At 39.0% G+C, this 11206-nt stretch overlaps 1 protein-coding gene across 2 annotated transcripts in view; it reads left to right on the top strand.

Moving 5' to 3' along the window:
- RNGTT (RNA guanylyltransferase and 5'-phosphatase) overlaps positions 1 to 10924 on the top strand; it is a 220186-nt gene extending 209262 nt beyond the window's left edge. The window contains exons 14-15 of one of the 2 annotated variants that reach the window (XM_042449658.1): positions 3604 to 3727; positions 9347 to 10924. In XM_042449658.1, the coding sequence (XP_042305592.1) occupies positions 3604 to 3727; positions 9347 to 9522 (300 nt within the window). In that variant the 3' untranslated portion in view covers positions 9523 to 10924. Of the gene's footprint in view, positions 1 to 3603; positions 3728 to 9346 lie in introns of those variants that run through there. The other variant, XM_042449667.1, reaches the window with a different exon arrangement.
- The last annotated feature ends 282 nt before the right edge of the window (positions 10925 to 11206 follow it).

The raw sequence follows: 11206 nt of genomic DNA on the forward strand, positions 1-11206 counted from the left end.
AAATAAATAATAAAAATAAGCATGTAGATAGAATTCCCTGTTAATGTAAAACTTAAACCAGTGGTCCTTACTTAATTTGCCTATGTGTATTGTCCATCTGCTCTCCTATTTCTTCTGTCCTGGTCCCTTTTTACATTCCTACAGCCAAAAGATAATAGATATACACAAGTAAGCTTGTCTTCTACTGGATTTGGTTAAATTCTGATGGTATGTTATATATATGCACTACTTTGTTCCTCTTGTGCAACCATGCTGTTCTGAGCTTAAGGGAGAAAGGAATGTCATATTATGATCTAAAAGACAGATTTGGAAAGTTCACTAATTCAGACAGTGGGATAGATTACTTGGTGGCGAATTATATACAACTGTCTTTCATTATTTCAACCTCCATCCTAGAATAGTTGGTTGCAATGGGAAGGAGACAATGACTCATATTAACTTTCTACACTATAATTATTTTATTCACTCATTCTAGTTAGGGAAGGGCAAACTGACAGTTTACTATTTTAGCAGTTTAGTATTTATATTCACATAAATATTTGGCTTACTCTACACTATTAGTTTGTTTTGTTTATTTGGTTTAGTTTGACAGGCAACTTCAGTGAGAGTATTACTGTTATTACTATTCAATTATATCCTGCCTTTCTCCCAATAATGGGACTCAAGGCAGCTAACAACATTTTAAAACAATACAGATTAAAAACACTGCAAAAGTTAATTGAACATATAAAAAATACAATTAAACAATCATATATTAAAACTATTAAAAATACTAAAATGCATTAAAAGCCATAAAAATAATTGACCAAGGGTAAATTTTCTGCCCATGAGACATTAATGATATTTCACTAAAACAAAACATAGATGTGGCTAGAACTCTTTTGTGTTGTTTGTGGGGAGCTGTTTTTATAGGGTACTGGAGGTTGTGATCTATTTAAGGTGAATTGCCTATCCTGGAGGGTTTCAGGGGGAAAGGGGAGAAATATAAAGGTTTATACCTTCCTGCAGGTTGTTTTGAGATAACTCTTATGCCATTATGCTACCCATTTTTCATTATTTAGACACATTTTTTCTTTTTTTAAGAAACAAAGCATATATGTGTGTTTCTGTTCATGCATTTCCTGGCAGATGGCAAAACTTCTTTTCCTTTACCTTGCCCAAGATTCCTGAATCTATGTGTTGCGAGTGTAGAAGTGCATATGTATCAGATATGTTATACATATTATCTTTGTGTTGGTAGCTTGGGATTCTTGACATAAACACCACCTCTCCCCTTTATAGGCTCTTTGATTGACACATAATAGGTTACTGTGCAGCCATATTGAGCCATTTCACAACTTTCGAGAGCTTAGTAGAGTGCTTTTGGCAGGAGCTCCTCTCATTGTCCTCTTTATATCCCTGTAGATACTTTTTGGCTTTTCCCACATTTTCTTCTTGTTTGCTGCAGCTGCAGCAAGTGGAATAGGAACCTCTTTAAACTCTGATTGTTTTTATTCATCATTGTTGTTTGGCTGACCTCTTTTCAAATTCTTTGCAGTTTTAATTTGATGAGCTACTTTTGTATTTCTGCCTGTTACTGCCATATAATCTTTGAGGTCTTTAGCGCCTCTAAACTGTACTTCAGAAGAAACTGAACTGGGAACAAAATTCCAATTACTGACAGCTATTCTTCTGTGTCTGGGAGAAGCTTACACGGTTGGCAGGTGTAAACATTGTCAAGGTTTCAATAAGCAAACTCTTAATTTTGACTCTTTGCCCTCCAAAAGGTATTAAAAGGCAGTCAACATGCTTCAGATCTTCTCATCAGCAACATTTAGCTCCCTCCATCTATGGCCTTGTTGTTGTTCATAACCTATTTACACTTTTCCTTCTGTCCCCTAATTGGGATTCAAGGCAGCTGCCTTACTGCACATAGCTTCAGTACCAGTGACCAATTGTGATCCGCATCTGATTTCATCCATTGCTTCAGTACTGATGGTTGACTTGGACCAATATCATACAACTCTAGCCACCAGTATCTATGCCATCTCCACTGTCAGAATTGCCCACACAGACAGCACTTCCAATCCCAGCATGCGCCACCTCCCAGAAATGTTCACATTTGAACAAAAATCAGGACAGACCCAAGGAGGAAAATAAGAATGAGGATGAACATTCTATTTCATCTGATTCTTCACAGTCATCTCCACCTGTTTTCCCAATGTGTTTGAGGAACAATAGGTTTTACAGTTCCAGTCCACACAAATGTGATATGATCTCCAGATGCTTTCCCCCACATCAATACTCTCTTAAAGGTGAAGGTATTTCCCATTGACAAGGTTGTCAAATCGTGTCCAACCATAGGGGGCGGTGCTCATCTGCATTACTAAGCCAAAGGGCCAGCATTGTCAGAGGCTACTCTGTGATCATGTGGCCAACATGATTGCACAGAATGCTGTTTACCTTCCCACCGAAGTGGTACTTCTTTATCTACTTGCATTTGCATGCTTTTGAACTGCTAGGCAAAAACTGGAACTAGTAATGGGAGCTCACCCCATAATGCAGCCCCCGGGCCTCGAAATACCAGCCTGCACTCTCCCGCCTCCTCAGTTTCTTTGTCGTCCAAACAAGTTTCAGCGGCTGCCACTGCACCCAAGACACTTCACACAACAGCAAGAAGGACTTCACCATCCTGACATGCTTAACTCAATTAGACAATGTGGAAAATTTGTACCAGTTCCAATTACTGCAGTATATGTTGATTATTCTCTGGGCAGCTAGGTAGCCTTTCAATGGAAAAATCATACAACTCTAAATGGTCCAAATTTTTTCTTAGAATTGTTAGGAATGCTACAGGTTCCTGTTTTGGATTTTTTAAAAGTCTTGCTGTTCTTATCACACCTGGGAGATAAAGATCTGTCAATCTCATCTCTTAAAGTATGTCTGGCGACTATATATTGGTGCCTCTCCCCCTCTGGACAGTTTCTTCATTCATTGATTATAACATTTGTGAAAAGTTCACAGACTCTTCATCTAACCTCCCTCGCCACTCCACAAGGGTGTCTGTGCTTTGACAGCTTTCTTGGCAAGAGTACTCTTGAGTGATATTTGCAGGGTAGCTGCATGGACAGAGTTTCCAATTTTGTGCATTATTACTGTTTGGAAGTGAGGGGATGAAGGCCAGTGTTGGCATCAGTTCTGTAATGAAACTGTTCCTGACCTCCATTGAGTATAGCTTGCTAATCTCTTATATGTGTGAGTTACAGAGATTGTGAAGGAGATTGTGTTTACCTTCACAACTGTGGAGAGAGAGAGCTGTAGTTTTCATATGGTCATCTGTGAACTCACACAGTTCTCTCTCCTCCCCTTAATTGTGTCTTGCATTCCTTTTCAGATACTGGTGTGTTGGCCCAGAACACAGGGGGAAGTATGAGTCATACTGGGATATGTAGAGTAGAGTGGTAAAGGTTCCCACCAAAGCACTTCTCTCAGCACTGGAAGGTTCTTTACAGGCACAGAAGTACTATAAGTGAGAGTTCACAGATGACCATTAAAAAAACTACAGTTGTAAGTTAGCAACCTCTTCATTTTACACAATTTTTCTGATTTTTTTTTTAAAAACAGGTAACAAAGGACTTGAAACAATATGACAATAAGATTATAGAATGCAAATTCGAGAACAATAGCTGGGTCTTCATGAGACAAAGGATAGACAAAAGCTTTCCCAATGCTTACAGCACTGCTATGGGTGAGTACAACAAATTGTTCTAATATTCACATATCATAGTTATACTTTGGTCAAGTTGGGTATAGACTCTTTCCATGTCTGTAACCCAAAATAGTCTTCACATTCAAATGATATCAGCTGCAGTAAACATTGAGTTCAGACCATGAGTTTCATTTGTGAATGTTTTAAAATAAGTCTCTTTGTCTACATTGAACTGATAAAGGGCATTTGCAATGTCAGGTTTTTTTGCCTTTGTTTTGCTTTTTACTGATGTACAGAGGAAAAAAAGGTGGCTTGGCATATAAATGTGCTATATAAGTTGGATTTGGGGAACAAAAATCTCTGATAATTTTAGCTGTATTCAAAATGGTGCAATCATTGTTCACCAGAAAAAGACAAAATTAGTAGGCGACATTGTACTTTCCAGATCCCAAAACAGTATGCAAACAATGGAAAAAATAAAACAAATGAAAGCTATACAAGAAGGTATGTCCTTTATGGATTTTGACACATTCTAATTCTTATTCAAATAATGAAAAGAACATTGTGAGAAATGCAAAAAAGTAACTTTCTTTCACAAGGCAAATAGAAGAATTTAAACATTAATGTAAGTATATATGATATAGGTATATTGAACTATTCCTGTCAGTGCTGAATAAACTACTGGGCTCACAAGGTGGCAGTTATATTCTCTCCTGCATAATGGATTACACCTCTGCCCCCTTGAAATACTATTGAAATAGTTTGTTGGTTTTTTTAAAAAAAAAAAACTGGTTGGCTGGTCAAATTAATATGTTGTAGGAAAAACAAAGGGATGTCAGATAGACTAGTTGTTTTGTTGTGGTTAGGCTTGCCAGATTAGCAGCCTCCCACTTCCCAAGGTTTGAGGGCCAAATTCTACAACCAGCCGAATGTTCTGTCAAGGGCCTTTGTGATGCCAGTCAGAGAGGTGGGGCAAATCTGCTTCTGGGGCAGCTAACTGTGGAAATTGCTGAGTGGGGAATTGGGGAAACTAGAATCTGATAAAACCCAATTAATCGGATAACAGGGCAACCCAGATCTTGGATGAGCTCTTTTTTTATGGCTAGGCACACAGCAAAGTGAGTCCGGTGGCTGCAGCAGTTGTTACCCTTCCCTCTAACAGTCATATCTGATGCAGTTTTACCTACAGAATACATGACATGGAATTTTCTGTGTTGCTACAGGAGCTTGTGAAAGGCTCAAAACCTCAGTGAAGTTAAATAAAAATCTGGTTCCTGCACTGCTGCAGCTAGAGCTTGTACAACAAGAATGATGTTAGCCAAATGCCATGATGATTTCCTCCAAATGCCAAGCTCCAAATGCATGCGTCCTTTGCCTTGCTTCCCAGTTTCATGCCTGGCTTTTTGGTGCAGCACTCATACATCTTTGTGCTAAGCCAGGGAGCACCAGCTGAGAATGAGTGGAGATGGCTCACTAGGCTTCAAATTGATTTCATGCACACAAATCAAACCCCCTCTTCCTCCTGCACTGCTTGCCCTGAGATTTGTTACCTCATGTGGAGTTCTGGAAAAACAGCAACTTCCTGAGACTTTAGCTGATGCCGGGAAACCATAAGTGTAAGGGACCTCCATTCTGAATGTCTGTGATTGAAGGATTGCATTCCACGCATGTGTGTGGTTCTGAAGTAGCACACAGAGTGGAGGAATGAGAAGCAAGTTTGATCCCTCTACATCTCATCCATGCAGATACATACTCATGCCCACAAAGTCTCAACTCCTTGAGCCACTTGACACTACTACTGACACTACTACTACACATATACAGCAGCAGAGATATCTTTGGTGGTCAAAAAGAATGGGCGGGATTGAGAGCGAGGGGACAAGATCTAGTCAGCTCAGCTGGGCTTTTTTTAAAAGCCCTTCATCACACTTCCCACAAACCCACCTTGCCCAGAGATATACCACTCACTAGTTTTGGTGGAGGAAAAGCGTTCTAGAACAGAAACCATATGAAAAGAGTAGAGTCAGAACTCAGAGTGCAGGTTTCAGTTATTAAGCCTGAGATAACAAGGCTTGTAAGTGAAATGCAGCACCAGCCTTTTCATTAATTAATTAAAATTAATAAGAAATATTAGGCCATGGTTTGGTGCTCATGCATTATTATCACCACCACCATCATCATTTATTATTATTTTTGAATGGAATCATTTCAATCAAACTATTATAATGGGAATACTTTATTTCTCCCTTCTGTCCAAATTTGAAGAACCTTGATGAGTAACTTTAAATAAATATTTGATGCACTTTAGAGTTTCAAATCTTGAGTTAAGTCTTGGTGGGCCAAGGCAGCTAAATATATTTAAAGCAGGTCCATGGTAAAGAAAAAGTTAAGAACAGCTGGTGTAGAGAGAGCTAATACATATCCACATACATACAGACAGGGCAATCACTTTGGGCAGAGCTCAAATGCAATGTGACCCACTGCTGAAAGTCTTTTTCTTGCTCTACTAATTTAACATCTCAGGAGAGAATTTCTGTAGCGGAAAGATGTTTTCGATCTTAAGTCCAAATTTGAAATAATGTATGAGTTTTTTGTGGGTATTTTGGACTATGTGGCCATGTTCTAGAAGAGTTTATTCCTGACGTTTCACCAGCCTCTGTGGCTGGCATCTTCAGAGAATGCTGGCATGGAAGAGAGTTGTGTGTGTGTGTTGTGTGACCCTGGGTAGGGAGGAGTGATAATATGGATGCCGATTTAAGTGAGATTTGGAGATATTTGAGATGTGAATCTTATTTCTGCCCTGCCCAAAAATATCTTCTTAAAGATTTATATGGGTCAAGCTTACAAATCTATTGTATAGATGTGAGATGATTCAGGTGGGAGAGCAATTATTTCTTATACAGATAGATTCTATCTACTCCATTTGAATTAGGTGGTATAGATCTACAATGCTTTCTGTATATACTCATGTACAAGTCTAGACATTTTAGTCAAAAAAATTGACCAAAAAAATCTTTATCCATGAATCAATGTAAGAATTGTATTTTAACTTCAGTAAAAAAGAAACCATCCTCTGGTGAAAGGCAAGAGTGTCATCTGTCCTGGAAGCACTGAACCCCCTTTACTTTCTCATCCATTCAGCCTTTAGTTTGAACTGGATGCCTGCTGGAATTTTGGCATTGTTTTCCTTTGCTTCATCCTTTAGATCTTTTATTACATGCCTCTAGGTTTTACCCTTGACTTATCCATGGGTCATAACAAAATTACTAATTTTGGCCTCCAAACCTGCCCTCAACTTATCTGTTTGGTCACTTTATAGTTGAGTGTATATGGTACTCATTTTTATGAAGCTGCTTATATTTGTATATACAGTATATCACATACAGTACAGACATATTGGATGCTGAATATGGTGAAACACAGAAAATAACTCCTGGATCACTAAGGCGGGTTACACACCGCCAGTTGGGACGTCCGGAGGACGTCCTATTTTAAAAAAGGGGCGTCTCTTCTAGACGCCCCTGTCCCTAGTACGGACTCTGTCCGTACAATATGGCGCCGGCCCTTCTACATGGCCAGCGCCATATTGACGTATTGGACGCTGAGCGTCCAAACATCGCGCAGTGCTAATGACGTCACGAATGCGCCCTTGGCGCTTCGCGACGTCATCAGTGCGCCACGGAAAGAAGCTCCATTTTGGAGCTTCTTTTTTGCTCCACGCGGGAGCCGCGCGGTGTGGCTGCTGCGGTTCCCACGCGGACAAAGCGGTGGCGGCAGACCGCCTCAAAGCGGCGGTCTATAACCCGCCCCCGATAATGTATTTTATTTCTGTATATACCACTATTGTGAAATGTGTGTTCAGTAGTAAATATTTTGGATCAGCACTTTTTAGTCTGCTTCCAAAATGAAGTATGGGGTGCTGAGAACTTGCTGCAAAACTTTCACCTAATAACAGAAATAGTTTGCAGAATCCAGTGGAGAAACAGTGATCCTTACACTAGCTTACAGTGCTAATCTAACCACTTTTGGATCTCAAAGAGCTCCACCTCTGCTGGTTTCCAACTGAAGAGAGAAGTTGTAATGGTGATGGCATGTTCCACCTTGCACTTCCCCCTGCCTTGCCCATGGAGAGTACAAGGTAGAAAGATAAAGCAAACATAAGGTCCCCAATTGGGAGGTTTCAGGTTCAGGGAGGGACAGATCATAACCAGCTATGGATCCACTGGAACCAAAGTCACATTCCCCCCCCCCCCCCCAACCTTTTAACCAGTGGGAAAGAAAGAGCAAGCAGCATTGTTCTGCTGTGGTGGAAAGGATCTGCTTCCCAGAATCCTGCAAGTCAGCTGTGCTGTGGACAAGGGGATGGATATGGCTCATTGAGTGTCCCTTCCCCACAACTTCATTTTGCTCTTTTATTTTTGTAATCAAAATGTATGTGTTGGGCCAGCAGTAGCTCAGATTAAGAATTTTGATTTTAATCTGTCAGACACATCTATGCAGGAAATGCCATCACAGAACCTAATGGCACCACCCACAATATTACAGGAGCTTTCAGTTGCTCATACTCTAATGTGATTTATGCTATACTACATCAGCAATGCCCTTAAGCACTCTACATTGGGCAAACAGGGCACTCTCCACACCAAAGGTTAAATGGACATAAATCAGACATTAGGAATGGGGATACACAAAAACTGGTTTCAGAACACTTCAGTCTTCCTAGTCATTCCATCTCAGACATCAGAACAGTGGCCCTTCAACAAAAACAACAACAACAAACTATAAAGGAAGATTGGAAAGAGAAACCGCAGAATTGAAATGTATCCATAAACTCCAGTCTATTAACAGTGGGTTGAACAGACAATGGTTTCCTGACACACTACTCAAATTATAACAGTAGCTATCCTCTAAGCTTCATGGGTGGCTGTCTTGGTCTCCTTTCTGGTTCCCACACTACATTCCAATAGTCATTCACATGGCTATCTACTCACCTTGGCTTTAGGCAACATCCTTCCTCCCGCCTCTATCCTCCAATGACCATTGTTAAAACTGAACTTGTCATCTCATTTCCATACCCACAAAGCATTGCATTTTCACACACAGCCTGCTTACATAAGTATTTCACTGGACTCTTCATTCCACCTCTTGCATCTGCGGAAATGGACTGAAGTCTACTGATGCCACCAGCTTCTTTTCCCCCCCAGTTAGTCTCAAAGGTGCAACAAGATCCCTTTATGCACTGATTCTCCAGACTAACATGGCTATATCTCTGCAATCTGTCAGACAGTTAATCAAGTGGTTAATTGTCAGGGCAGTATGCTGTGGGAGAAAAGATAGGGCCTTCTCTACTGTGGCACCCCATGTATGGAATATAGTTGCCTTTGGGGCCCAGTTGATGCCAAAGTTGCTATCATTTTGGTACTAAAAACGGTTGTTTACCAAAGCTTTGGGAGGGGTCAATTAGTGTTACACAAACTCTTGCAAGTGTACAGTTTTAAACTTCTAACTATTTTGACTGGCTTAAATCTCTTTCTTTAACTTGTTAACTTGTTTATTATGTGTATAGCCTCTTAAACATCCCTGAACTCTCCAGAAGGAGGGTGAGGGTGGGATAGTAATATTTCAGTAAATAATAAATTATTTCTTTCCTGCTTCCAGCTGTGTGCAACAGCATACGATATCCAGTGACAAAGGAAATCCTTTTTGAATTCATTGAAAAGTGTACAACAGCAACAGCAGCAGCAGCAGCAACTCAAGGACAGGCGCGTAAACATCACATGGACCCTGACACAGAACTCATGCCACCACCTCCTCCTAAAAGACCCCGGCCATAACCTTCCGCTAGATACCAAGTACATAGCATGTTGTTTACAGTTCTTCTAGAGGATGCGTGCAGACTGAAAACTTTTGCAAGAAGTTATTGTAAACATCCTGTAAATACTTATGTGCATTTTTTTTGGAATGCCACATCCTGGACTCCAGTTTGTTTTATATTTTGAACACTGCTTTGTGGAATTTGGAAAGATTTAATCCAAAGGGTTAGATAACAGTGTGGAATCAGTGGAAAGTCACCTTGTTTGATAGGTACCTTTCAAATTTGATGTTTTATATTAGAAATTTCAAACTGTGAAGCCGTGTCAGAAGCCTCCTTTTTACAAGTGATGTTTCAAAGCGCATGTTGTGTCCTTTAATTAACCAATTAAGATTTATTATTTTGTTTCACATAGTATAGATTTTCTGTGTTCCTTAGATTACTGATTGAAAAAGTAGTGAATGTCCATGCAGTGTATTCTTTAAAATAAAGTTTATCAAGGTTCACTACTTTTAAAAAGAAACAACCTTTTGACATTAAACAACTTACGCAAGTGTAAATTTCCCTTTGGATGTACATTGGATTTTTTTTTAGTTTGAACAATTTATACAGCTGAATCAGTTTTAATCTTGCAGTTGTAGTGCAAACAATTCTAGATATGAAAAACAAAATTTCATTTTTTAAGAAATAATTGTAAATGTATGGTGTCTAAAATGTACATCAGGTTGATTTACCAGAAGACTAACCATGTTGATGATACTACTTTGTTTCCATGGGGAAAAGGGCAGAAGAAATTATAAATGGTCTGTTAGATGAGAAATAGAGAGAAAAAATAAAATAAAATGTAGCTTCAGTCCCAGAGAGGATGGCCTGTTACCAAAAAAATGAATAATTATTGTAGCATAAGTAGCATTTTGGAGTCCCAAACATTCAGTTCAGTTCAAGTTTTCTGTTTTCACAGCAAGAGCCAGTTAGACAGCTGGCAATAGTAGTCTCCTCCTGTTGATTTTATTTTTGCTACTGGGGGAAAAATGAATCAAGTAGCTTTTCTGGGTTTCATCGCATCATATCCGTGTGTAGTGGTATTGTCACCACAGAAAAACTGCTCTTTATTGACACTGAAAAATTATTATATTTAAAATGTGGGAACAGATATGATAATAGACATTTTTACAAGTTGACTGTAAAACAAACTAGTATTTTGATGGTTGATACTTCTAGATATGTTTGAGTTAAAACCATTTGGCTTATAGTTTATTTGCTATGTAATGACAACCAAACAACATTTATATCAGGCACTATTTAATATTCCTATTTTTAAAGTTTTAATATTTTTCCTGCTTTTATAAATGAAAATGCAGTTGGTGCATTGTTCAATAGCCATCTGGAGTCTGTCTATTAAAATGTTTTCTCTGTCCTTCCAAGCTGTGAAGAGATAAATTACTTTGATTCTTTTTATGCAGTTAAAATTTGACCCCACTCAAATAATGTTTTGTTTTAATTTATTTTTCTTTTAACCTGTAGAATAGAGGAGCTGCCTAGGCAAAGCTGAGAAGCAGTTTGCGCTCAATTTTATAACAATTTTATGAAGGCAGCTGTGCCATCACATGGCACTCATGGATAACATGTTGACTTCTAAGTGAATAAAGCTGTTTCACCCCATATTTAGAACCATGTCATGCAGATTATAACATAATTTGATTTGA

Source organism: Sceloporus undulatus, chromosome 1, assembly GCF_019175285.1.
Source record: "Sceloporus undulatus isolate JIND9_A2432 ecotype Alabama chromosome 1, SceUnd_v1.1, whole genome shotgun sequence".
Classification (NCBI taxonomy): Eukaryota; Metazoa; Chordata; class Lepidosauria; order Squamata; family Phrynosomatidae; genus Sceloporus; species Sceloporus undulatus.